Here is a 27,779-nt window from a genome sequence, read left to right as displayed (position 1 = left end):
CATGTTAAACAATATGAAGAGATTTGGAAAATATGGAGGGAGTGAAAAACGTGATGAAAAAAAATATGTGAGTGGATAAATTACCAAATGTCATATATTTATAGTCCAAAAAATAGAAGATAACTCCTCAAAACTTTTTCACTTTCTTCACCTATTATTAAAAATTTTAAAACCTTTTAATTTCCCAAAAATTAAAAACTAAGCGATACGTAAATGTTATCAAATTTTGGAAAATGAATGATAATAATTTCCGCCATTGTATTTGTATGAAATGAGTAACGAATAAATGTATAATAAATTTTGGAAAATGAAATGGAAGGCCATTGAAGCAATAATCTCAGAATTTACTTTACAACCTTTCGGTTAATCCGCATACTCATACAACAAAAGGTCGTTATTCCTCATACTTATAAACACCAATCAATGGCAATATTAAATGTCCGTAAATATCGTTATGGATTTTATATAATTGTATAAAATACTTCAACACCAATGTAGAGACTTTAATATCATGGGGATATTGAAACCTCAATCAAAATTCAGTAAAAACCAAAACTTTTCATTTTGTCCACTAATGATTAGAATTAAATAAAACTTTTTAATTTCCTCAATATTGAAACCCCACAAATTGGCAATTTTAAATTTTATATCAATACGTTATTAACTACGGTTAAATTTTATTGGATTGTATTTTATATTTTATTATTAATCAAAGTAATGAAATATGAAAAGACGCTAAAAATGAGAAAGAAAATTAAATGATTGAATTAAATAAATTTATATTATATTATTAATTTTCTCACAAGCTTCATGCTTCATGTTGCGCAAGCAATAGACATGGAAAGTAATGCATCATTATTAGCAGGTTTTCAAATACCATGCTTCAATTTAATTGTTTTATGAAATTCAAGTTTTTTTCAATAGCCAATGAAATTCTAATATGCCTAAGAAAAATTGCATATAAGAAAAATTGTAACTTCATAATGTTGCTCTTGAAAGCAAGTATAAAAGCAGTAATGTAGTTCTTGAAAGCAAGAATGAAAGCAAGAGAGGTAAACCAGTCTGTCAATATCTTGAATTGTTTATAATTTCATGCATACTGAGTAATCGGTGATGCAATAATTCTACGAGTTAAGTAAGGTAAAACTGAATAGCCGCAAATCTCCAACTAAATTATGTCTTCCCATATGATAATATCTATTTTTTCAAACCAACAGGTTGTGGATTCATATCTTGGTGCAGAACTGTTACTTTTGAAGCTTTCTCAAGGCAAAAGTATACCTGCAAAAATAAGTGAAGATTTTACAAAATAGTTGCCCACATATATTTTTTAATTGTTTGCAATAATATAATGAATAGAATAAAATACAGTAATAAAAAGGAAAGATAAGAAACTAAAATAAGATAAGCATCAAAAGTAAAATAACATAATTAAAAACACAAATTAGATTAAATAGCTGGGAGAGAAAGATAATACTCCACATGATTTGACGGACAGAAGCATCTTTACTGAAATAGTATTTTTTTGATTAATAGAATTGGTATTTATAGAAGATTTGAGAGTAACTCAATGGTATAGTATTATTTATTGTAAATTAAATTAATAATAAATACCATTTATATCTTGTGACCTTTCAAATTATTTAAGTGGAAGTGAAGAGACAAAACACATTTTCTCAAAACACTACTAATACATTATTTAGCCATGAAAAGAGATGATTAAAACCCCACATATAAAGAGCAAAAAATTGACTTTGTGCTCGGTAAAGAGCACTTTTTATAATGTGTGGATTCCTGCAAGCATATGAGCCTAGCATTATAATTACGAAAGCATTTCAATAGTATTAAAACCAAATAATTACTATAGAGAAGCAAAATCCTTACCTGTCATTATTGTAGAAGAAACGGACCATAAAGATTTGGAGAGTCTCTCTTCCAAAATCTTATCAATTTCCTCAATAAATTTGAAGTAATTATTCAATTTATATTTCAAAGCCTTTTCACTTCCACTTCCCTCAATTTGCATAAAAATAAATAAAATCTTTTCATTAAGATATTTTAAAACATTATTGATTTTAGATGGTAAACAAAATAACTATGAATTATACAACTAAAACATACCATATATTTAAAATACTTAATAACAAATTATAAAAAATTGTAGAGCTCTGATTCACAATACATGAATGGGGATATTTGAAACAACATTTTGATTAAGCTCTAAGAAGAAAAATGAATCTAATTCACATCACCTATAACAAAAGATTCCAATTATAATAGTTACAACATTAATTTAATGCTCAAATATAAATAACATAATAATAAAAAATAATACTCATATTAGAATTAGTTGTATAATGTAAACAAATAGGTTTTAAATTAATATTAGACAAATTCAGATACACTTATGACTATTGTGTTACATACAACACACTTAATAACAACAAATTTAAAAAATAGGCATGCAAATAAATAATAGAAAATAACTAAACGATTTAGATAATATTAAAGTAACAAAATTAAATATGAAGAATTGGGAATATAAACAAACATTATTATTATATAATAAAATTTATGATGTAGAAAACGAACTTCATATTAAACTAACATTGATAGAGAGTCAAGAGAGTACCTAAAATTTGATCAAATCTCTGCAAAATGTTCAACAAAGAATGTAATGAGAAAAAGATAGAAATGTGTGGATTATAAGCTATCAAATGCTATATATTTATAGTAGAAATTAGAAGTTAATTTCTTTCAAAACCTTTCACTTCCTCCACTTATAATTAAAATAAAAGGAATTAACTTCCTACAATCAAAACCTATAAATATGAAGAATAAAACGTTAAAAAAACTGAATAATTAATTTCATTGATTGGTGGGGTCAAGACTTTATAGGGGACACGTTATTTCTTATATTATGATGAGAAAGTTTTTATTCTTAAATGTCTAGATTGTAGTATTTAAATTATATATTTAAGCTTAAATGATAATTCCATAAATACCCCCAAAACTCCCCCTTTATATATGTATAGATTAGTAACTGTTAAAATTTACCTGCAACTTTTGAATATACAGTAATTGGACTTTCTGAATTTGTGCAACTAAATGTAGTATAGTACAGAAAAAACGAGACACATAACCTCCATTGAAGATGCGCATTGATGAATATATGTTGTGTAATTGGTAATAGATATGTTTCCATATACTGTTATTGAGGTAACGTAATAAATACATATAGGGAGTACTATTATTTAGAATGAGTGAGGTGATAATATAAATTATTTTAATTTATTAATTGTTTAAATACAACTCAAGAAAACGACTCTAGTGTGGCAGTCGGGGTATAGTCTTAGGAAAATAAATGTATTATCCCACCTTAATTAATTAATCAATTAATAAATTTTCATTAAAAATTGTTTGGAGTATAGTCTTAGGGGTTAACAAATTACCTTTTTTTTCTTTTTTTTTTCAGAGTCTTTGTCCTAGCGACAATGAGCTTAAACATTATTACATGAGGTGCCGAGTTCGAGCCTTACTCTATCTAGTAAAATAGATAAATTAATGAATAGATATTTCAAGTTTTTTTAGGAGCGTAAGTATCAGACTTTTCAAAGATTTTAGTCAGACTTTTCAAACATTTTAGTCAGATATGAATCTCCTGTATAAAATAATGGAGTAGTTGGAAACCCATTTGACAAAATACTGTCTAATAAATGTCATAATAACTATGCAACCTATCATTATGTCTCGTTTGTTAGGATATAATAGTATAAATCCCAAATTCTAGTAAAATAATTTAATAAAAGACATTAGAATTAAATAAGGTCCATTTAAAATAATTGAATCCCAACTGCCCTCCTTCACATGCCTTGCCTGGTCGCACTTATTAGTGTCCCAAACGAAACAAACATAAAACAAATCATGTTTATAGCAAGTGTGTGCGTGTGTAGCAATACAGTACTAACGTCCGATGTTGATGCATGGATAGATATTGACATGCTTATGATTGAAACAAAATAAAAGATGAGACTATAATTTGAATAATTCAAAAGGTTCAAGCTATAAAGTGAGTACTAATTAAACCTATTTCTATTATTCAGACATGTTTGCAACATGGAAAATCTAAAGAAAAGGACGTGATGTATCTTACAAAAGATCAGCTTCAATTTTATTTTTCTTGGCGCAAGAACATCATCACACCTAACAACAAAACAAAAGCAAATTCTAAAAATTCAGCATTTTGTATTGCCTTTAAGCAGATGAGGCAGCAGTGAAAGGTAATGGCTTCCTAGGGGCAGGCAATCGACCGATACTGTCTACCTTCTCTTTTAATTTCGGAGGTGGCCTTGCTGCTTTTGGAAGTAGCCTGCCCTTCTTTTCGATCCACTCCGGTTTCAGCAGCGCCCGCAGCCCCAATTTGTTGTAATACACTCACCTCACGGTCCCCCCAGCAGCCTCTACTGTTGCTTTCGCCCTTACTGTCACCCGTGAAACCTGTGTAGCTAGAGGTCAATGAAACGGCCAAAAAATGGATGCCAAAAACATATTCAAGTTGGACAAATGACAAGGAAAAATAAAAATGGATTACCTCTAGATGGATGGGCCATTTAATGTGTTCAGCTCTACGTCCCATCAGTCTAACACCGTCTTCTATTTGCTTGCCTATAGCTCCACAATCCTTTTGTTGGGAAAAATATTAGTGCAGGTTTTCAGATAAGCGCATGGAGCTGGAGAGAATAGTACAAGACACTCATATACACACCTTGAGAGTTTTCATTGTGATCAATTCTGAAGAATCTATTTTCCCAGCATTTATTAGCTTTGCGATTTTTCCTAAACCAACAGGCTGCAGGGGACCAATAGTTATTAGTTAACAAATTTATCATAAAGCTAGTGACAAACATCTTAAAAAACTTATTGTGTATGCCAAAAACAAGAGAGTGATTGTGAGAGTGAGTGAGAGACATAAATAAGTATGCAAAAACAGATGGAGCAAGCAAAAGAGGAGAAGAAGGTTTTAGGCCCTGGCCTAATTGGATCATTATGGAGATGGATCACCAATGATTTAATTCAAATGCAAATTATGCAATCACATACAATAATGAATGATATCAGCATTGATTTCTGCTTCCAGTTAGATAAATAAAATTCTCAGAATGTATATCCCCGTTCACAAATGCTTATGGGATACTTTCCAGGGCAAAATAACAAGTGGCTGTGGAGCTATCAATACGTTAAGTGATGTGAAGAAATGTAGGGATAAGAAAACACTCGTGCAGTAGCAAATCCAAGGTGGGTGTACGTCGAGAAGCCAAATCTATCAGGGGGCATTTACTTTCGAGGATTAACCTAGACAGATATAAATAGTAGGCTAATCGGATAATCCCTTGTTTACATAGATGGATTGGAATTTTAGGATATCAGAAGGCGCTTGATAACTCCTAAGATTTGAGATAATATTGCTTGATTCACAACTTTTACCGTATGTCCATGAATCTTCACATAAGCTCTAAAGATCATTTCGAGACACTTTCTATGTAAATAGGAGGAAGCATAAATGCAGGTATATGAATGATACTGGTAAGCTAAATTAATGATCACAGACACACACTAGGATTAACACCACATACTAGCTACAAGTAGTAACTCCTCTTCCATTGGGGAACAAGATCAGGTTTCCTAATGAATTGCAGTAAAATTAAATCTCAGAAACATGAATACATAAGCTAAGGATGAACAAACGAATTAAATTTGTAAGCATGTGAAATGATGGATGGAATTAAAATGAGGATACCTGAAATGTGAGACTGAAAGGATTTTTAAAGCCACGTTTAGGAAGGCGGCGACGAACGGCGTCTGTCCACCTTCAAATCCGAATTTATAGGTGCCGCGAGCCATTTGACCCTTGTGCCCCCGGCCGGCGGTCTTTCCCTTACCCGACCCGATACCCCGCCCCTTCCTCGTCTTCTGCTGCCGAGAACCTGGATTATCCCTCAGATCGTTCAGTACCAGAAGGCTGCTGTAAGCCCTCACGCTTCCTAAATCATACCTGTGATTGAAGCTACCAACGGATGCGGATGTATACTGCAGTTGAGGAGGAAACCTTGGAGTAGGCTTTGGACACGATCGTATCAAATTAGGTACCACTGAAGTAAGACTTCTTCTCAACATTTTCTCAACATAACAATGATGAAATGCGGTTTGGAGAAGAAGAAATCTCGTCGAGAAGCTGAGCGGCGGTTCTCTGCTGATTTTATATTCATGGGGGGTTCTTTCTAACTTTCATTATCAATGTTGCATTATTTTCTTTGATTTTATTTTTATACTCCTCTACCTTATTTTTTAAAAATTAGATCTGTCTAAATTAAAGTTTATTTTATTTTAATTAGTATTGATTTTATTGCTGAAAGATAAAAACAAATTCAACATTCAATTAATATATCCGAGTCATATCGCCTGAGTTTGGACTATAAATAACTTACGAAGTACTTACTCCTTTTTTAGCCAAAATTAATTATATTTTTAATTTTGCTATTTTATGCTCGTCAATATTTTATTTTCTCTCTTTTATTTTTTATAATTTTATTTTCATTCTCTTAACTACTTAATTAAATTTCACGTTTATATTTTAAAATATGCTCTATTTATTAACTTCAAAACAAACTAGTAGTAGAAAAAACAAAGTACTGTAGAACCTAATCTACTTGGAATTGGTGTTGGGGATTTGAGATCAATTTCAATGTTACACTCCATAATGATGATGGCTCCGTCACCGGCGTGTTTGGCCGTCCGCAAGACGTCATCGCCTCCGCCGCCGCGAAAAGGGCAACGGCAGAAACCCGCCACGAAAACCTCCCATGGGTTCGGGCGCCAGAAGAAATCACCCGTATGGCAGTGCGTGGAGAAGTGCGGCGCGTGTTGCAAACTCGACAAGGGCCCCACTTTCCCTTCCCCTGAAGAAATATTCGACAACCCTTCTGACGTCGAGGTATATCTCGGCACCCTTCTTACTCACTGTGTGTTCACTTCTATTCTTCAAAGATTTAATCTTGATTTCTGGAGCACACTGTGTTGTGGTCCGTTCAATTTTGTATAGTTGTTGATTTTTCAAGTAAACGTGCATAGATGAATTGGGTCTTTGGGTGGTGAAGATTTTGATTGTATGATGTTGAACTGTGGATATGATGTGTAAGGTGATATTGAATATGTGGAATTGTGGATATATTGTGTATGTTTGATGATATTTTTAACAGAAGGTGCAGAAATTATTTTGAGGTTGCAGTGAATTGTGCACTGAGCTCATAATTCAATAGATCATTAAGTGACAGACAATTTGGTTGCTTTTCTGATGTTGAGTTTGTGGATATGGTGTGATTTTTTGTGTTGCGAAGAGAATTCTCTATTGAATATGTGGATATAGTCTTATAGTAGTTGTATGTATAATTGTGAATAAACAAACTAACTTTTAGTTTTAACTACTTAATTAGAGTTCTTTTATGAATATACAATGTTGAATATGTGTATATAATTTGTTCAGCACTACAATAGCTTGGTTGGCGAAGACGGGTGGTGCATACACTACGATAAAAGCTCAAGAAAATGTTCCATTTATGCTGGTGAGTGCATTTTCACTCTGAGAAGTATTGATATCTGTTGCAATATTGGTTGCTAGAAAGGCCTAAATGTTGAAGTTTGGTAGGAACCGACTTATCTGAATGGCGAGGGGCCTATTTAAAGTTTTAAATCGTTATTTGCGCGTATATTTAGTTCTGCAGTTCTAGTGCTTTGATTTTTTCAGATCGTCCGTACTTTTGCCGAGTTGAGCCAGAGATTTTTGATACTTTATATGGTATTGACAAGAAAAAATTCAACAAAGAAGCTTGCAGGTTTACTATCGTAGTCCTTATCCCATATTATCATCGTAACTGTTCATGTTTCAGTTGTCCATGGTAGTGGACTCGTTTTTCCGCGAGTCTATTAACGCACACCTTGCCTTCAGTTGTTGTGCAGACACTATTAAAACTGTGTACGGAGCAAATTCACAAGAGCTGGAAAAGTTCAACAATGCTATATGGAGCAGCAGCCCTAAATGATTAATCTTGTAAGTATGTCTGAAATTTAACTCTCCTCTCAATCTTCTGATAGGATATAGATCTCGTGTAGTGTCCGGAATTCCTTTGGTAATGATTGTCTATTCTTTGGTTGCTGTTGGCTTCTCTGTGTCCCGTATCATAAGAGGTCTTCTGATTTCTAAAACTGTAAAATCCTTTTCTCACTCATTTTTCGGTGTTGTTTGGCTCTGTCATTCTACTTGTTGAGTCTCCTTGTTACTTTCCAATCTTTGAGTCTATAAAATCTCTATTTTCTTTCCCAAAATTTCCTTTAATTGGATTAAAAGGTTTACGGTGAAAGAAATTGGAAAAAGTTGTTATTAGATTCCTTCCCATATACTCCCTCCATTCCACAAGAAGAGTGCGCTCAATTTGTCATTTTCGTCCCTCCTACACGAATGTGCCTGTTTTTTTTATAGTAACCACCCTTATGTTTTTAACTCCTCCTTTTCAACTTGTTAACCTGTAAAATGTGGGACACTGTCTCCAGTCAAAACCACCGCTACCAACTTTCACAAAAACCATTGTTTTCCGTTAAGAGTGAGCAAACTCTTATGGGATGAAGGGAGTATTTTTTTTGGAGAAGCAGAAGACATGCTTTTTATAACCAGTGATCAAATTAGTCATCACCCTTGTTCCTGTTTTCTGCTAGGAAGAGCTAATTGAAGATTGTTACATGATCGGCTGCTATGCAATGGCGCATCGATGCTAATCGGAATGCTGATCAACAACGAGCTGAGGGAAAATCATATACTCTCGTGTTCTTCAAACAAGCAAGAGACGCAAGTGTTGCGATTTGTAAGTTTGTAGCACAAATCATCTAATCTATGATGTGCCACGGAATGAGCAATCGATGTGAATTGATCTCGTGTTAACTGGAATTCATTGTCATTAGGTTAAACGAGGTGCAACGTCATGTACATTTTTCGGGTTAGAGAAGGCGGGATATGATGCAATAGAAATGAATAATTTTCTTGCTTTTAACTATCTCGTGTTTTATAGAATATTGAAATTCAGTCGGCGGAGAAGACGTTAGTCTCCAATTGATAAGCTTTGGTGAAGAATGAAGGCCAAGAGAGGTAAGTCGACATTATGCTGCTAACAGTTGAAGCTCCCACCAACATGTTCATCACCACAATTTGGAGCTGGATGGCCTCAAGAGGCGACGCCCCGCCCATTATCAGCCCCGTCATCGCCCCCGGCAGCGATATTAGCCCCACTGTCTTCGCATTGTCCAGCACCGGAGATAGGGCTATCACCAGCGACCGCTTCACCTGTTGCAACGTCGCTTGTCGTGGCGTTGCCCCTAAAGCTAGAGCAGTCTCCACCTGTATACGCATCACAACGAACTCTTCCTAAATCAACTCTAATTAAAATTTGTGACTGCATAGTAGCAAAGCAATTCCATACCAAATTCATTTGGATCTTAATGTCGTCACGGAGCTTTTTCATAGTGACTCCGGTGACTGTCATGGCGTTTCCTACCATCATCCCGGCTACTGGGATGATGTACCTCGGAGTGAAGGGGAAGACGTGCAATACTACGAGCAGAAACATGGTAATTCCGGTGCCAACCAGAATCGAAGCCCCGGCTACGTACTTCCCTCGAGGGACGTGCTTCGCGCGCTCCCCGGCGGTATAACCGGCCACCGAGACCTATTCAAACACAAGAACCGTACCCACTCAAAACTAATTCTTTATGAAATACTATGTCAAAACAGAGTTATTTAATTCCCAATCACCAAATAAATCACATCTCCATAATTCATTTTGAACTGTCAATTCTATGCAATCACGTTCATAACTGAGATTACGCGTTATTATGATATGATACTTGATAGTAATGGTTGACCAACATCAAATACGATAATACATAGTAGATTTTTTATTTATACTTTGTACATGAATTTGGAAGATAGTAGTATTATTATTTACATAAATATATATACACAATGGATGATTCATTTCAAAACTTTTCTTAAAGTTAGAACATAGGCTCATATCAGTTTATAAATTTATTAATATCGGTTCTTAACTCAATATCAAGAACTACTGATATGATTTTCGGTTCTCAAAGTTCTCATTTTTAAAAAGTTTTCACTAGAAACGCCTCGACATAAGTTGGTAATATTATGATATAAGACAAATCTTAGCTTAAATTATGGGAAAAAAAGGAAGAGAAAAGAGATACCATGAAAAGATAAGCCATGAGGATCCAGATAGCATTTTCCTGGTTGAAAATGAAGTCTAAAACAAAGCCAATGATGGAGAGCTGAAGAAAAGCTCTGAAAATGGAGTAGGCCATCTCCCACTCCAGCCCCAGCTTCTGAAAATACGAGAGCGCTATCGCCATGGCTACCACCGCCAACGCGGCCACCGGCTTGATCATGCCCTTCAAGAACTCCACCGCCCATTCCAACTCCATCCCACCACACTAGTTACTACAAAACCAACCGAAATAAACTTGCAGTTACAAGCAACTGATATAGGTACGATATCTTATAATTGTAATGAAAGGGGATATTTTAATTAATTTTTTTGGTTCAACTAGTGGAATATTTCAATTTGTGTGTGGTTGTGCTGAAGAAACCTTCCCCTGATAGAATGGAATTATTATTTTTTCTTGGTGGAGTTGGCATCTTACTTATGGCATTATATTAATTTGATGATGAAAGCAATGTAGGGGAAAAGGTACGTACGGCCCCATACCAAATAGGTACCCACCACTTGTTTGAGATGAGAATTGCACATAACAAGTTTCAATTTTTTTACTAGTTTCCTTTTTTTGGGTTTTGTCTCTTTGTAACTCATAGATTTCATCCCTACGTAATACTATGATTTTTCTGCGTACGTCTGACTTGTGTTTTACTATTAATTTTATTTTATGAATTTTATACTCTCTCATACATCAATAAATCCTTATCTCATTTCAAAACAAATCCACACACACCAACATATCATCAACGTAAAGCTCTATATTATTTTATGAACAAAACTTAGAATGATAATTATGTGTTGATAGTCTAAACCGAAAATATGAGACATAACCAAAACCTTTTCTAGCTCTTACAACTATGATAATGGCCTTACACGCTGATGGTCAATAGAGATGTTTATCGGGCCAACCAGCTCGGGTTCGGGCCTATCGGATTATCAGATTATTCAGATATGAATCATTTAGATATAATTTTTAGATGAGATATTGACACCTAATATCATGGAACTTTTAAAAAGTTGGGTTTTTCCCATGCAACTTTGAAATTGACAAATAATATCACGAACTTTACCTCGAGTTTATTATTTCCCACCAGTGAAAAAATTCCGGCTATATTGATAGATTGAAGAACAAATTTTGAGGGTGTGCTTCAAGAAAAACTATTCTCAAATATTGAAAATCTTGAAACTCTCAAAATTGTTGTCGAGAAATTCTGAAAAAAACCCGTATCATGATATTATTTGTCGGAATTTTTTCATTGGTGAAAAATAACAAACTCGGGGTAAAGTTCGTGATATTATTTGCTAATTTCAAAGTTCGTGGGAAAAATATAACTTTTTGAAAGTTCTATGGTATTGGGGTCAATATCCTTTTTAGATTATAAATGGTCAATTATAACTCTAAAATTTTGAGATTCGTCCATATTATTTTCTTAAAAGATTCCAAATGAATACAATATTAGAGAAAATTACTGGTAAGCAAAGGTTTTTATTTTTATTTTAGAACATTAATAGAAGCTGACAAAGAGGATGATCGGAAAAATGAAATAAATAATAAAGACGCGTTGGCTTTTGGATATTGAAATTAGCTAGTCTTGCCATTAATTGGTACGGGAATAAGGGTCATGTACAGAATTGTTTTTTTCTTTATTATATACTACTATAAACAAAAATATTTGCCTACTTATTCTCAATGATATAGTCATCATGCGACTCAGATCAGATGATATCACATGATGTTACAGCTCTATTTAATTGGCAGATCATATAATAATAGGGGAAATTACAGTTTACATTCTAAATTATTAGTTAAGTAGAGTATATTACAAAAATATGAGTAGCTGTTGAAATTTTTATGTATGATATACAAAGATCATGATGCATATTAATTTTTCGGAGAAGGTGTGCTTTGATTTGGAAAATCAGTGGATCCAAAATAAAAGATTGAAAAAAATGAAAGGGACATTTTACATATTAGCTTATCAAATAGAGGAAGCACCGGACTTATTAGTTATCACATCTAGACAAGTCTTATTCAGCCCATATTAAATTACCAGTCACTATATTTATCAAGCAATTTTTTTTTAGAATTAGAGGCCATGTACTTTTGCTTTTTGTTTAATTGTATAATACTGTACTCCTTCCATTCCCTAATGTACTCCTTCCATTCCCTAATAAAAGTAGTTACTCCAAGAGCCTTATTTGATTTCGGCGTGAATTATAAGAAATGTAAAAAAAATTGTGTGTTGTGAATAAGTTAAAGTGTTCACAATAGGGGAGCTGTGGTGGCCGCCGCGTCCTCGGTGGCGTCGCGGCTCCCTATTGCTGAGGACGAGGGCAGGCGTGGCGGTGGGGGTGGAAAGGCCCGAGCCGCGCGGTGTGGGCATGCGTGCGGCGACCGCCTCGACGCCTATTGCACGCTGGAGAAAGCCGCGGCGGTGCCCGACTCCAATTTTGTGATTTTTTTTAAAAAATTTTAAAAATTAAAAATTTCTATATATCTATTCCAAAATCATTTTTTTTCATTACATTCCATTCTATTAATTTTTTTCAATTAGTTTTGTTCCAATTCAATTAAAATATACCAACAATTGATAAAATATAAGATTTGTGGCTGTGGCGTGGCCACTATTGGGCTGGACAAGTTTTTGTGGCTGTGCTTTGGGCGGGTTCGTGGCTGTGCCACATTATTGTGCCTACTCTTAGTGGAATATGACTCCAACTTATATATACTTCTTCTGTCCCACTGAATTTGACACACTTTCCTTTTTGGTTTGTCTCAACTATGATCCCATTATTAAAATTGGAACGTTTATCTCTACTTTATTCTCTATATCTTACTTTACTCTCTCCACTTAATACACAAAATAAAGCTGCAAAAAATCCGTGCCGTCCATCTTCCTTGGGACGGAGGGAGTATTAGTTTTATAATAAAATATGAGTAAAATAAGTTTTTTTTTTTTTTTTTTAAAAAAAAAAAATTAACTTCATATATTTATATCATATATATGAAGGAGGAAATTACAAATCAACTCCTATAACAAGGAGGGAAGACAAATTACGCCACCCAGGGTTCGAACTCGAGACCTCCAGGATGAACGCGGTATCTAGTACCCTTTACCGCTAGGCCAAGGGGCTTGGATGAGTAAAATAAGTTGTGGATGTGGGGTTTATTTATTATTTATGAAAAAAAGTGAAATAAGGCTTTTAATGGGGGATGGACGGATATGACAAAATATAGAACTCTTAATGTGGGAGGAGGGAGTAGTATTTTTTTAAATGGATAATTATACTTTTATTTTTTATTTCATTTAATTTTAAATATAATGAATCTCATTATCCTTGACGTTTCCGTTATTTGGAATGAATAAGGAATTTCTAGAAGGGATATTGACATCTAATATTATGAAACTTTTTAAAAGTTGGATTTTTTCCACGAATTTTACCTGCGTTTGTTATTTTCCACTGGCGAAAAAATTTCGGCAAATAATATCATGATGCGGATTTTTTACGTAATTTCTCGACAACAACTTCGCCGGCTTCAAGTTTTTCAATCTTTGAGGATAGTTCTTCTTGAAGCACACCCTCCAAAATTGTTATTAAATTCATTAATATAGCCAAAATTTATTAACGGGTGAGAAATAATAAACTCTGGTAAAGTTTGTGATATTATTTACTAATTTAAAATTTTATAGAAAAAATTAATTTTTTTTGAAAATTCCGTAATATTAGAGGTAGGCAAAAACAGACTCAAGCTCACCACAAAGTTAACCAACTTATTATGAAATCGATTAAACAAAAACTTAGTAAAGTTAAAAGACGAAAGTACAAGATTTATTTAAGTGAACATATTATAGAAACATCTAATAAAACAAATAAAAGTATATGAATTTGTACACGTGTTTTGCTGATTTTTTTGGTAAATGAACTTGATTTTAAAGGTCAGCCTTGAGACATTTGGATAACCTCTACCACTTGATTGATTATTACTCCTATATCATATATCATCAATTGTCGGTTTTGATATATGCAAAAGAATATATGACTCGACCATTTTCCACGTTTATTTTATTTAATGGAGTACTAGATTTGTAGACAAGATGCAATAACCCCGAAATTTAAAATAAGAGATTTGTTGGTATTGGGCCAACGCTGATGAGAAGCCCAAATCGAATTTGCCCAAATAGTCCTTATCGAACGAAATAATCCAATTGATTCGTGCGGGAAAATAGTTCATTTTAGGTTCATTTTTGTTAATGCAAGTTCTCAATAGTTCATTTTTTAGGTTCAGTTTTGTAGTTTTGTTCTGATGTAGACTCTGCTAAGTTGTTTTCCGTTCAAGAAGCTTATGCAATCATGTTGATTGTTGAGGAAACAGAGTGCTTTTTGTTAGACCACAATGTTAGTTTAGTCTTGGAAGCCATTTATCTTCTTCGAGCCATAAATATTCTTGTCAAAAAATAAACAAAAGTAAATAGTTTTCCATAATCTCAGGAAGGAAAGATTTTGAGGAATCAATTGACCGATTTCCTGCAATCACAATAAGTAGGAGAATTAGTAATTGGTTTAATTTGATTCTTACTTTGTATATGAGATTAGGTTTAGAGGAATAAACTTACCATAAGATTGTATCCTTAAGCCTATAAGGGGCATGTATATGTGTATCGATGAAGAGTGAATGAGAGAAATATAACATTCCCAAAACCTGTTTTATCATGGCTTCAGAGCAGGAGTTAAACTAGGACTCAGATTTTTCGTTCATCACTGCCCATTCTAGACCAATCTCGGCCAAATCAACAAAAAATCACAGTAAGCAAACCAATTCAAATCAACACCCAATATGTCAGATGATGAGAAACCAACTAAACCGACAGAATCAGAATCAACAAGTAGTAAAATACGAGCGAGTAAGAACGTAACTGTTGCGTTCAAACTCAATGGATGGAATTACCCACTTTGGTCGAGGCTAATGAAGGTTGCAATAGGGAGCAGATGAGGCTACTCCCACATAACCGGCAAACCGGCTCCACCACTTCCGGGAAGCACGGAGTATGACGATTGGGAGGAGACGGATCTGATCGTCTTCTCATGGATAGTAGATAATATCGAAAACGATATTATTGCAGATTTCGCCCACCATCAATCGGCCAAGGCTATATGGGATAGCCTAGCCACCGCATATGAGAGCGAGACCGATCTCTACCTCGTATATGACCTGGAAGATCAAACAAACACAATTAAATAGGGTAATATGGATCTGGAAACGTACTACCGCAAAATCCACGGGATGTGGACCAATATCGACCGGTGTCAGAAACAACTGATTGATTGTTGCGAGAAATGAGTCAATCAGTTCAGAATCTACTCCAACACTAAGAGATTGCTCCGATTTCTAGCAGGGCTGAATGAGGAACACGAGGGAGTCCGGCGAGACATCCTCAAGGAGGTATCCCCTCCCCCACTGGAAACCGCCTACGGGTGGGTTAAAAGGGAGGTGACCCGATGACGATTAGGGCCACCGGAATCCTCAAAAGCCAACACCCACGGCGGAGGAGACCCACAAGGAATCGGGCATGGACTGGCGGCGCAAGGGCAGCGACAAGGCTACCGGAATGGAATCCCGCACCAAAACACCACCGCTCACCGCCCGGCGAACAAACCGGTGGACAAATCGAAGCTTTGGTGCTCCCACTGTGGGATGCAAAAGTATACTCGAGAAACCTACTTCCAATTACACGGATATCTCGAATGGTGGGAGGAAAGGCAAGTGGCGAAAGCTAAAATGGCAGCCGGGATCTCAGTCGGGAGCGAGGCAACCAAAATGGCGACCGGAAATTGGGACACGGTAACCGGTCGAGGAAAACAGAAGGAAGAACCGGAGGTCCCCAGCGGAGGCGGGAACAGAGGGATCGGCGCCGGCAATTTTCCTAACATAACACCAATTTTCCTAACCCTAACCCCAATTTTCCTAACATAACACCAATTTTTCTAACATAACACCAATTTTTCCTAACATAACACCAATTTTTCCGTATTTGCAAAATAACCCCCCAGATCCTATGAAATTAAGACACAGACCCCGGATATTGCATGACAACCATCTCACTTATAATAAATTGCATTATGAGCCCCAGATTATGAATTATTGTGAGAAACCCCCAGATTGACTGAAAATTGAGCAGTTTAGTCCTATCCAACTTAGAAATCAATTTGAGCCCTTGGACCATATTTCCACTGCATTTACTGTAAAAAGGGGGAATGGAGGTAACAAAAGGGGTTGGATATTTGATTGTGGAGCCACCGACACCATGACTCCCAACAAAGATGATTTTGTTAGTTTTAGTAATATTACTAAGACTTATATAAAGACCGCGAGTGGGGAATTAATTACCGTGGCAGGGGCGGGCACTATTGAAATATCCCCAACCTTGAGACTATCGAACTGTCTTTATGTCCCTACTCTTTCCTAGAGATTGATGTCTATAAGCCATATAACGAAGGAATTAAATTGTACCTTGCTAATGCACCCCGACTTTTGTATTTTGCAGGATATTCGGACGAGGAAGATACTTAGGCGTGGCACTGAGAGCCAATGACTGTACTCTGTGGACGAGATAGCTCAACAAGGCAGTGCGATGCTGGCTCACGGGTCCACAAAATGAGAAATTTGGCTTTGGCACCAACGGCTGGGACACCCCTCCCCTGGTTATTTTAGATTGCTTTTTCCTAACCTCTCTATTCTAAAAGACTTTTCTTGTGAAACTTGCGTTTTGGCCAAGAGCCACAGACAATCATTTAAATCTACAAATACTCATATGAATTCTATTTTTTCCCTTGTCCATGCTGATGTTTGGGGGCCTGCACCTATTGTTGGGGGAACAATTCTAGATATTTTGTGATTTTTGTAGATGATTGCACTAGGATGACATGGATATATTTTTTGAAACACAAATCCGAGGTAATTGAAAAATTTATCCTCTTCTTTAACCTTATCCAAACCCAATTTCAGACCACAATAAAGACCATTCGATCCGACAATAGGACGGAATTCGTGAACCAAAGAATGACAGACTTCTTTACCAAAAAAGGCCTAATCCATCAAACCTCATGCCCTTACACACCAGAACAAAATGAGGTAGCTGAAAGAAAAAATCGAATCATCCTCAAAATCACCCGAGCCTTGATGCTTGAATCTAAAGTCCCTAACCACTTCTGGCCTGAAGCTGTTGCTACCTCTATTTACCTAATAAACCGACTTCCCACTAAAATCCTTAACCAAAAATCCCCTCTTGATACCCTCTCCAAACTAGCCAAGATACCCAAACACCTTAGCCTCCAACCCAAAGTATTCGGATGTACCGTTTATGTCCATGTCCCAAAACATGAAAGAACAAAGCTATCACCTTGCGCTACAAAATGTGTCTTTGTGGGATACGGGATTAACCATAAAGGATACAGATGCTTTGACCCAACTACAAAACGGGTAGTTACCACAATGAATTGCAATTTTTTGGAAACAGAGTTCTATTACCACACCCATCTTAGTAGTCAGGGGGAGAGTGAGTCACACGACACAACAGACTACCTAAGCTGGTTTGTGCATGGGTCAAATCTCTTTAATGAGGACCCAACAGAAAAAGTTAGCACTGTCGCTGAGCAGATCTCAACCACAACAGAGTCCTCTCAACCGCCTCTAAGTGTCTCTCTTCAACCGATATCTGAGGCAAATGAGGTAATTCCCGACTCACCTCAAGAAAATATTCATGCCACTGATCCTACTGATGCAGAAATAGCAGATTCATCCCTGGATGAGAGCACAGGTCGATATATACTCCCACCACGGAGTACTCGTGGGATACCACCGAAACGGTTTTCACCAGAAAAAATTAGAAAAAAGAGCCAATATGCTGTGGCAAACTTTGTGAAAGGGAACCTGACCAAGATGGCTAGAGCATTTGAAGCCGCCCTCTACGAGGAAGAGGAGATTCCCTATACAGTCGAAGAGGCGATGCGGGTTAAACATTTGAGAGATGCGATGACGGTAGAGATGAATGCTCTATTGAAAAACAAAACTTGGGAAGTCAGTGAACTGCAAAAGGGAGCTTCTACTGTGGGATGCAGATGGGTGTTTACGATCAAAAGAAGACCCGATGGATCTATTGACCGGTATAAGGCGAGACTGGTGGCAAAAGGGTATACCCAGACTTACGGCGTCGACTATGCAGAAACCTTCTCACCAGTTGCCAAGATCAACACAGTAAGAGTGTTATTTTCGATAGCAGCTAATCGTGAATGGCCCCTACACCAGTTTGACGTGACGAATGCTTTCCTACATGGAGAACTGTCCAAACCTGTCTATATGGTTCCCCCACTAGGTTTTTCCGGAGACTTCCAGAATGGAGACGTCTGCAAGCTCAAAAAGGCGTTATATGGCCTCAAACAATCCCCTAGGGCGTAGTTCGGAAGGTTTACTGAAGTAATGAAGAAGTATGACTATCATCAAAGCAATTCGGATCACACCTTATTCCTAAAGAAGAGGGAAGGTAAAATTACATGCCTTATTATTTATGTTGATGATATGATTATCACGGGTGATGATGAAGAAGAGATAGGCCAGCTAAAGAAGAACCTATCCAAGGAGTTTGAGATGAAGGATCTTGGCCACTTGAAATACTTCTTAGGAATAGAAGTGTTCAGATCAAAACATGGGATCTTTATCAACCAAATGAAATATGTGCTTGATATCCTAGCAGAAACATAGATGATAGATTGTAAACCGGCAGACACTCCAATGGTCCAAAATCATGAACTACAGATTCGAGAAGGAGCCAAACCCGCTGACCGAGGGAGATATCAGCGGTTGGTAGGGAAACTCATCTATTTGTCTCACACTAGGCCAGATCTTGCCTATGCCATTGGAGTTGTGAGTCAGTTCATGCATGCACCACAAGAAGAACATTGGGAGGCAGTATTGAGGATAGTGCGGTACTTGAAGGGCACGCGGGGGCATGGAGTACTGTTCAAAAAACATGGACATCTAGAAATACATGGTTACACAGATGCAGATTGGACAGTAAATCCAAATGACAGGAAATCAACCGCGGGGTACTTTACCTTTGTAGGAGGTAATTTGGTGACATGGAGGAGTAAGAAGCAAAAGGTGGTAGCCTTATCGAGTGCCGAGGCTGAATTTCGAGGGATTAAGAGTGGATGACTGAAGTACTGTGGCTTAGGAAACTCATGACCGAACTTGATCTCAAGTCCACCCAACCATGTCGACTGTTATGCGATAACAAGGCTGCCATTAGTATCTTAGAGAATCCAGTTCAACATGACCGAACCAAGCATGTGGAGGTGGATCGACACTTCATAAAAGATATGATTGATGCAAAGGTGGTGGAATTGCCTTATGTCAAGTCAGAAGATCAACTGACGGACATCTTAACAAAAGCAGTGAGTTCGCACTCGTTTCGAAGTGTATTGGACAAGTTAAGCATTGGTGATCCTATTACTTAACTTGAGGGGGGGTGTTGGAAGGAAAGATTTTGAGGAATCAATTGGCCGATTTCCTGCAATCACAATAAGTAGGAGAATTAGTAATTGGTTTAATTTGATTCTTACCTTGTATATGAGATTAGGTTTAGAGGAATAAACTTACCGTAAGATTATATCCTTAAGCCTATAAAGGGGCATGCATATGTGTATCGATGAAGAGTGAATGAGAGAAATATAACATTCCCAAAACTTGTTTTATATGATGCTTCTGTAAGTGGAGTATTTTACAGTAATTCAGGCTTTATTAGATGCCAAAGTAGTATTACTTACTACTTATTTTAGCTATATATATATATCTCCAATTATTGTGTAGGTTGATGTTATCTCATGCAATAGTTAGGTGCACCGGAACAGCTAAACAGCTAATTTCGCCAATTTACTCTATAATGCTCTGTAGATTGGGAGGGTACAAAGAAAAAAAATGGTGTTTAGACTTATTTCATGCAATATTGTTTTATTTCGATATATAGATCGTGCCAAAATAGTAGTATTAGATTTGTCATAATATTACATGTTTTATGATTGGGTGGTTGGGGTGGTGGGAAATCGAACGAATCTTAAGATGCTCATTCTTTGCCACTCTCAATGGCCCATTCGATTCTTCTTCTCTTTAAAGAGGGCGAATGAATAATCTTATTTCGCTATATATTGGTGTCGGCTGTTATTTATTTTAATCTAAAATTGTTGCTTTTCATCATTACAACATTTGAGAAACAAAAAATGGCTGTTTTGTTCTGCCTTCTTTTTAAGCATTAATGTCGTTAAGTAATTAACTATTTTAAGCATTAACATTGTCAAGTAATTAACGCTCATGGGAGTCATAACAAGAAAGTAAACGCTCCAATCGAATTAAGAAAGCAAATTGTAACCGAAATAATCTCGTGGAGTAATAATTTAACAAGCTTACAAATCAAACCTAAAAGAAATTCTTCACTATTGTGAGTATCAGATTCTTGTGTCGTGGTCAAATTGCATATTTATCGATTGGATTATACCTAGTTTATTTTCATTATCTTTTTATTTTTCACAATTATTTTTTTTACTACAAAGTACAAATGGTTAAATTATGATTTTACACACCCTTAATCTCCAGTATTGGTCTATATGATAATAATATGCACGATTTCGCACTGGAGTTAAAATAGGAGAAAATCTAGGATACCCTAAAGTCACTGTTCTTGATCCTCCAAATATAATCATTGGTGATGCAGACAAAAAAAATTCATAAAGGAAAAGAGTGGTTAATTTTTTAGAAAAAGAGTGATTTATTAAAGTGAAATTAGCATAACCTTACAAATTTCAACGCTTAATCAATTGTCTCTTTTATCTTTCCTACACTCACTATGCATTACGATTAGCCGGCCTACCATTTTCTTTATTTCATTTTGATTTTGTTTTTGGTTTGACTTAATACCACTCCTAATTTCAGAAATCTCTCTGTTTATCAACTCAATTATTTTCTCAAAAGGGATTATTTTATGCATCATGTTTAGTTTATCGGATGTCCTAAATTCATTGTTCATGTTGACAAAGTTGCATTTTTCTTGTCGGATTTTCCTAGGATCAGAATAGTTTTCACATTCCTCCATGTTTAGTCCCTTCTCTTTCTCTTCTTGAATTGACTATTGGCAAATCTCAGGTTCTTGATTTTTGAATAACATGGATAGTTCAAAAACAAATACTAATCAAAGAAGAAGGAGTTGGACTCCATCATCTATGCGTAGAACACTGTGGAGTAGCAATGAGAGTCCGACAAAAGATTTTCGATCCAACGATGATCTCAAAGGCGTAAATGTGCAAGTTGTTGCACGATGCAGGTGACCCTTTTTCATCTTCTCATCATATCAAAATAAGTTCTTTGCACAAAAATGTTGTTTTTGTTTTTGTTTTGGACATGTGTTTTATGATGCAGTGTTTTTCTGTTCACATTAGGCCTCTGTCTGAAGGAGAGATCAGAGCAAAAACATCCTCAATCATCTCGTGTGATGAGACCAAACATCAAGTGATTGCCACTCAAAACACAGGCAGCAAGCAAAATGATAAAGTTTTTGCGTTTGATAAGGTTTGATTATTTGCTCAAATGATGGCAATCGCAGGACTGATTTTGAACTGAATGGTAGTTTCAAGAATAGATTTTTTAAGGATTTTTGAGGGTTGTTTCTTGTGCTTGTTTAGGTGTTTGGTCCGAATTCGAAGCAGATTGATGTGTACGATGATGTCGTTGCTCCCGCCATTGCTGAAGTTCTCGAAGGCTACAGCTGGACCGTCTTCGCTTACGGCCAGACTGGGACAGGCAAGACTTACACCATGGAAGGTGAAGGACGAAAACACAAGGTTTCTTGCTTTATATCAGCTGAAAAATGTGTTGCAGTCATAAGAAATGCTTTATCATGTTGTTTGATGTATTGGTTTCTGTTGTAGAATGGTGAGTTCCATGAAAATGCCGGTGTGATCCCAAGAGCTGTGCAGCAGATATTCGACGTGTTGGAGAGGGATAGTGCCGACTACAGCATGAAGGTGACGTTTCTTGAGCTCTACAACGAGGAGATAACAGATCTCTTGGCACCGGATAATGCCAAGAAGTCATTATTACTGATGGAAGATGGGAAAGGCGCTGTCTTTGTTAGAGGGTTGGAGGAAGAGATTGTGTGTAGTGTGGATGAGATTTGTGCAATTTTGGATAGAGGGTCGTCTAGGAAGCACACGGCTGAGACACTCGTGAACAAGCAAAGCAACCGTTCTCACTCGATTCTCACCATCACAGTCCAGATTAAGGAGCCTAGCACCACTGATGGATCAGAGATGATCAGGTGTGGCAGGTTGAATCTTGTGGACCTTGCTGGCTCGGAGAACATTTTGCGTTCTGGTGCACGAGAGGTCCTGATACACGCACTCTGTGTAGTTTACTGCTCCGTTCTTGAACTCGTTTAACTTTGTTCTGATGATGCAGGTGAGAGCAAGGGAAGCTGGTGAGATAAACAAGAGTTTGCTTACACTCGGGCGGGTTATCAACGCGTTGGCTGACAATTCTACGCATGTTCCATACAGGTATGTCTTGTTTCTGTCAAGTTTAATGAATGCTGCATCGTGTTGTCTGACAGAATTCAGGTGTAAGGGTAGCCCTTTTTGAATCTCAGGGACAGCAAGTTGACTAGGTTGTTGAGGGATTCGTTGGGAGGTAAGACGAAAACGTGCATTATAGCAACGATTTCACCATCCATTCTCTCTCAAGAAGAGACACTCAGCACTCTTGACTACGCGTTTCGTGCTAAATGTATCAAGAACAGACCTGAGGTTTTTGGTTTCTTGTTCAGTGTTGTTTTTTGTGTTGGACGAGGAATGAGATGAGGTCGGTTCGATTTTCAGGTGAACCAAAAGTTGATGAAATCTACGTTGATCAAAGAGCTTTACACTCAGATAGATAGTCTGAAACAAGGTAGATGTTTCTCATGTCTCATAAATTAGATCCTACACGCGAAATGCAGTAGCTGAGTTAGTTATGTTTTGATTCTATCGCATCAGAACTTCGTGTTTCGAAGCAAATGAATGGTGGTTATGGTGATCATGGTTATCGACATAGTGCAGATGCATTGAGGAAGGTGTGTAGCCCTTGTATTACTTGGTTTTATGAGTATTTTTGTTATTGAGACGAGCGGCTGAAGAGAAGGTTTTTTTTGTTGTGAGTAGCAACTGATGGAGCTGCAAGAACTGTATATTTATCAGCAACAGCTAAGAGTAGATTTGGAAGATAAATTACTGAGCACTGAGGTATATATAATACATCTGCTGTTACTTGTTCCTGTTTTTCTAGCCCGAAACGAATAAAAATGGTGCATGTTCTGTTTGAATCCAGAGAGAACTGACAACGGCTCGACAATCTTTGCTTAATATTGAAGATCAATGTCAACAAGCAAAAGACATGTGTAGAGATAAGGAGACTGTAATATTCAATCTCATTTCTTCTGGTAAGAGGGTGTTTTTCACATCATTTCTTTGTGTTGAATGCAATCTCATTTATATTTTTTCTGAACAAAGCGTATTGCTAATAATGTACAGGAAAAGAACTGACAAAGAAAGCACTTGAGCTTCGATCAGACTTAGAGGGTGCTGCATTGGACGCGTCTACCTTGTTCGCCAAAATTGGTCTGCGTTTCTTCTTCAAATATATCATCATTTTTTTCTAAAATTTGTCTCAGATAAGTGACTAGTATTGATTTTCTTGTCGAACAGAACACAAGAACAACTTAGAAGAAACAAACAGGCAACGTGTAGAGGATTTCTATTCTCAGTTAGTTCAGCAGCTTCAGGAGTTGGACGAAGGGGTTTCGGCCTCAGCAAAGAGCCAAGAACAGAACTGGAAGGAGTTCCAAGATGATACACAATTATTTCTAACTTCAAAAGCTAAGGTAGCTCATAAACTGTTTTGAGTAATGTCTATTCTTTGATTGTTTCATGTGGGGTATGAATCTTGTACGGCATTTTCATCTGATGTAGGCGATAGACGATCTATTCAAAAAGATCGAAAATCTCAAAGAGCTGCATGCGTTCGGTGTCAATAATTTGGATGGTTCAGCTGAAGAACTATATCAAAAGTCTCAACTGGCCTTAAGTAGATTGAGCTCCGAGTTATCAGCTCACTCTTCGTGCATTATGGATGTGAGGATTGATGTTTGTACGCACTTTTTGGTTCCCCTTCGTTACTAAAACTAACCAGTAATCCCTTCGCAGCTTGTGACAAAAAAGTCATCAGATGCTCATGCCATTAACAATGGTTTGAAAAGTAACATGAGCAATCTTGGATTGAGGTTGGATGCATTCATGAAGCAGCAGGAGGAGGTAAGAAAAAATATTTTATCTAGTTTTTATGCGACAAAATGGCACACGGCCATGTACAAGGGCGCTTGATAATGTCATGAATCAACCTTTTTCCGTCAGACTCATGCGCGAACCTACCATACATCCAAGTCCATTTCCAGTAGCCTTGTTCATTTTTTCAAGACTATGAAGATTTATATATCCAAATTGACACTCATTGAAGAGGATTCTCAAAATATGGCTAAACATAAGCTGCACGCCTTCACGACGAAGTTTGAGGTAATCTTGGAGCTTCTTTCATTTTTTTTGCTTTGGCTATGGAGATTTTGTATAACTCACTAATTTGCTTACTTGTAGGAAATCTCTGCAACTGAAGAGAAGCTTTTGTTAGAAGAAATGGCCAAACTTTTGGCGAATTCGAGTTCTAGGAAGAAGAAAATGGTAAATGTTATTGCAATGAACCTCATCTCCAAATTTGAATGGCCTATACATAATTATGTGCTTTTGTTCTTCAGATACAAGAAGCAGTAGACGACATGCTAGAGAGCGCCTTTAACAGAGGAGAAAAGCTAAATCTTGAAATATCGGACATGCAAAGTCTAACAGTAGATGCAGAGGGAAAATGGAATGGTTTCATTGAGACAACAAAAAGCAACTATGTGGAAGATTCTGTTGCTTTTGAAGCCGGTAAATGCGCTCTTGAAGATGACCTTCAATGCTGGTAAACGTGATAAAATGACACACCTCTTCCGGCTTTCTTATTTTGAATATGCTTAGTAGTTTTAGTGCAATCTTTGATGCAGCATGAGAGACTTGGCAGAGGTTTCACAACAACAGAGATTGTCTGAAGAATCCCTCTTGGATACGATGAAGACGAATTTTGACTCGGAAGATTCTGTTATCAAGTAAGTAAGCTCTCTCATTTGCTGCCATTTGATTTGAGGCCATTACATCTAACCACACAAATACTTCCATTTTGATTTGCAGGAATGAAACAGCGGCTATTGAGAAGATCCACGCTCGATTTTCATCAACTGCAGCGTCGTTTCTTGAAGAAACACAGGATGCTACAAAGAAGTTAATGTTATCTGCTGAGAGTAAGGATCTTCACTTGCCTAATTATATGTATTTGTCATAGCCTTTGATATCACATTTTCTTGTGTAGATCCTCTCAGACTAGACCAGGAAGCATCGGAGAAGGCCGGGCTCCTAAGTGCACGTTGCCTCGTCTCCACGAAGCAAACGAGCAGCATCCACTCTGAACAAGTAGCTGATGTTTCAAGAAGAGCAAGAAAATCCCTTGTTGATGACTACTTGGTAAGGAAATGTCTTCATCTTTTTAGAATGATCAAATCCATGAGAGAAAAAAACACTGAATAATAATGTGTATATATGTGAGCAGGTGGATAGTTGGTCATGTCAAAGTCCGAGGAAGAGAAACGTGGTTGTGGCAAGTAGAGAAGAGATAGAGAGTTTGATGAGTTTGCAATCACCCAAAGCTCATAATGCAGTTGCATCCTAAATTGGATACTTCATCAAATGTTCATTCAAATGTATACCCAATATTATATTTATAGCAAATTTGGTGTCACATACCCCAAATCAAAAAAATATCAGCTCATGTTACTCAATTCTCTCAATATTCTTTCCTCTTTTTCATCATCATCATGAAATCCAACTTTTAACTTTAAATTTTGTTTAGCTATTACATTAAGATAACAGATTCCGCATAACATAGTTAGGAAACAAAAAAAGAGTAAATATGTCATTTACAAATGAAGAGAATACATTTTCAATAACCAAGTTTCATAGTTTCAGGCTTTCAGCCCTTTAAAAAGAGATAATATTAACATTACCAAAAAAAAAAGAGAATACTCAAATGACGATTCATGTCAATGATAACTCTGTGTACAATCAATATTTTGAACACGGATGGATAAAATTTTGCAATACTACTACTCCCTCCGATCCTTGTTAATTAAGGCGTTTTTTCGGTACAGAGTTTAAAAATAGTGTGTTAAGTGAATGATAAATAGAGTAAGAGAGATGAAGAGAGAATAAAGTAAGAGATGATTACTTTTTGCCAAAATTAGAAATGACTCTATTAACATGGAACGGATGGAGTACTAAATAAGAACATTAATTTATTATTCTTTTATTTTTAAAATTTACAAAAATATATTTTATAATTTTGAAATAAATACTCCGTACAAGACACTCTGCATGCATTCTAGGGGTGACAAATCTGCTTGTTGGGTTGTTATAGGGTCAACCTGTTAACGACCCGATCCAATAAGAACAAAAACGAACACGACCCGATCCAATAAGAACAAAAACGAACACGACCTGTTAAGAAAACCCCAAACCCGAGCACGAACACGAACCCAACTTGCTACCCTCAGACCCGAACACAGCACGAACCCGACCTACTACCCTCAGACCCGAATACGGCACGAACCCGATCTGCTACCCTCAGACCCGAACACGGCACGAACCCGACACGAACCAAATTGGGTCAATATGACACGATAACAATACGACCTGGTAACACGGTAAGAACCTGATAACAAGTGTTTTTTATTAACAAAAGTTACAAAACCTTGAATCTGATCATTAAGAGTCTAAATAAAAACTTAAAATCTGATTACACAATCTGATCTGATGACAATAACATCAATAGATTCAACAAAAAAAATATCATTTTTAAAATATTAAAAATTAATAATATTATAATATTATTTCTTAATGGATAACTCGAATCGAACACGAATTTTCGTGTTCTTAACGGGTCGACCTGATAAGGACACGAACCCAATAAGCTTTGACTCAAACCCATTAATTTCTATTGGAGGAGCATCCTTGAATCAAGATGCTCCAGTCATCAACAAGGAAGCTGTCTCAGTGAGTCAGCCTTGCAATCTGGCAAAGTGTGCCATGTCACATGTAGAATGCAAAGGATCCACACTGTGTGCCATAGACCTAAGCTAGAACTAGAGGAATTTAAGGTAGAATGAAAAGCAACAGATGATGAGCTAGAAACAGGAACACCATTTCTGCTCTTATTGTCAGATATGAAGGATC

At 36.5% G+C, this 27,779-nt stretch overlaps 3 protein-coding genes, 1 long non-coding RNA gene and 1 pseudogene across 9 annotated transcripts; 2 read left to right on the top strand and 3 right to left on the bottom strand.

Annotated features, from left to right (window-relative positions):
- Window positions 1–1,038: 1,038 nt before the first annotated feature.
- LOC121761389 lies at window positions 1,039–3,029 on the bottom strand. The gene is made up of 2 exons (XR_006041974.1): window positions 1,885–3,029; window positions 1,039–1,281 (listed from the first exon to the last, which is right to left on the bottom strand). It is a non-coding gene; the product is annotated as an uncharacterized LOC121761389 (long non-coding RNA).
- Window positions 3,030–4,038: 1,009 nt separating this feature from the next.
- Window positions 4,039–6,273, bottom strand: LOC121761282 (annotated as a pseudogene).
- Window positions 6,274–6,646: 373 nt separating this feature from the next.
- LOC121761114 lies at window positions 6,647–9,235 on the top strand. 4 transcript variants are annotated; one of them, XR_006041935.1, is made up of 6 exons: window positions 6,650–6,991; window positions 7,541–7,619; window positions 7,802–7,889; window positions 8,003–8,104; window positions 8,767–8,912; window positions 9,117–9,235. XR_006041935.1 is itself a non-coding variant. In XM_042156709.1 (5 exons), the coding sequence occupies exons 1-4, from the start codon at window positions 6,743–6,745 to the stop codon at window positions 8,094–8,096; spliced, it is 510 nt and encodes a 169-aa protein (XP_042012643.1). In that variant the 5' UTR covers window positions 6,647–6,742; the 3' UTR covers window positions 8,097–8,108; window positions 8,767–9,098. The 4 variants fall into 4 exon arrangements, 2 of the variants coding, with proteins under 2 accessions (XP_042012643.1, XP_042012642.1); XR_006041934.1 differs by lacking the exon at window positions 9,117–9,235 and adding an exon at window positions 9,010–9,098; XM_042156709.1 differs by lacking the exon at window positions 9,117–9,235 and having other exon boundaries at window positions 6,647–6,991; window positions 8,003–8,108; window positions 8,767–9,098.
- LOC121761112 (protein ALUMINUM SENSITIVE 3-like) lies at window positions 9,077–10,748 on the bottom strand. The gene is made up of 3 exons (XM_042156706.1): window positions 10,306–10,748; window positions 9,525–9,770; window positions 9,077–9,442 (listed from the first exon to the last, which is right to left on the bottom strand). Exons 1-3 carry the CDS (start codon window positions 10,537–10,539, stop codon window positions 9,128–9,130), a joined length of 795 nt encoding a protein of 264 aa, XP_042012640.1. The 5' UTR covers window positions 10,540–10,748; the 3' UTR covers window positions 9,077–9,127.
- Window positions 10,749–21,207: 10,459 nt separating this feature from the next.
- LOC121760332 (kinesin-like protein KIN-5D) lies at window positions 21,208–26,329 on the top strand. Of its 3 annotated transcripts, none has more exons than XM_042156012.1 (21): window positions 21,208–21,700; window positions 21,816–21,945; window positions 22,059–22,217; window positions 22,305–22,760; window positions 22,834–22,931; window positions 23,021–23,177; window positions 23,262–23,319; window positions 23,406–23,482; window positions 23,571–23,651; window positions 23,737–23,848; window positions 23,940–24,026; window positions 24,114–24,289; window positions 24,378–24,539; window positions 24,612–24,719; window positions 24,819–24,977; window positions 25,056–25,139; window positions 25,214–25,419; window positions 25,502–25,603; window positions 25,686–25,795; window positions 25,864–26,015; window positions 26,101–26,329. In XM_042156012.1, the coding sequence occupies exons 1-21, from the start codon at window positions 21,543–21,545 to the stop codon at window positions 26,218–26,220; spliced, it is 2,952 nt and encodes a 983-aa protein (XP_042011946.1). In that variant the 5' UTR covers window positions 21,208–21,542; the 3' UTR covers window positions 26,221–26,329. The 3 variants fall into 3 exon arrangements, with proteins under 3 accessions (XP_042011946.1, XP_042011945.1, XP_042011947.1); XM_042156011.1 differs by having other exon boundaries at window positions 23,250–23,319; XM_042156013.1 differs by having other exon boundaries at window positions 21,559–21,700; window positions 22,059–22,197; window positions 23,250–23,319.
- The last annotated feature ends 1,450 nt before the right edge of the window (window positions 26,330–27,779 follow it).

This window comes from Salvia splendens, chromosome 13 (assembly GCF_004379255.2).
Source record: "Salvia splendens isolate huo1 chromosome 13, SspV2, whole genome shotgun sequence".
NCBI classification, from domain to species: Eukaryota; Viridiplantae; Streptophyta; class Magnoliopsida; order Lamiales; family Lamiaceae; genus Salvia; species Salvia splendens.
Note: the sequence above shows the minus strand (reverse complement) of the source record. Positions and strands in the feature narration are given on the sequence as shown.

Excerpts from the sequence above, each read along its gene's own strand:
- LOC121761114 (XM_042156709.1), top strand. The coding sequence starts at position 6,743 with ATGTTACACTCCATAATGATGATGGCTCCGTCACCGGCGTGTTTGGCC. Across the intron at positions 6,992-7,540 it reads ACAACCCTTCTGACGTCGAG|CACTACAATAGCTTGGTTGG; the intron begins GTATATCTCGGC and ends TAATTTGTTCAG. Across the intron at positions 7,620-7,801 it reads AAAATGTTCCATTTATGCTG|ATCGTCCGTACTTTTGCCGA; the intron begins GTGAGTGCATTT and ends TGATTTTTTCAG.
- LOC121761112 (XM_042156706.1), bottom strand. The coding sequence starts at position 10,539 with ATGGAGTTGGAATGGGCGGTGGAGTTCTTGAAGGGCATGATCAAGCCG. Across the intron at positions 9,771-10,305 it reads TCATGGCTTATCTTTTCATG|GTCTCGGTGGCCGGTTATAC; the intron begins GTATCTCTTTTC and ends GTGTTTGAATAG. Across the intron at positions 9,443-9,524 it reads TTAAGATCCAAATGAATTTG|GTGGAGACTGCTCTAGCTTT; the intron begins GTATGGAATTGC and ends ATGCGTATACAG.
- LOC121760332 (XM_042156011.1), top strand. The coding sequence starts at position 21,543 with ATGGATAGTTCAAAAACAAATACTAATCAAAGAAGAAGGAGTTGGACT. Across the intron at positions 21,946-22,058 it reads AAGTTTTTGCGTTTGATAAG|GTGTTTGGTCCGAATTCGAA; the intron begins GTTTGATTATTT and ends GTGCTTGTTTAG. Across the intron at positions 24,978-25,055 it reads CCTTCACGACGAAGTTTGAG|GAAATCTCTGCAACTGAAGA; the intron begins GTAATCTTGGAG and ends GCTTACTTGTAG.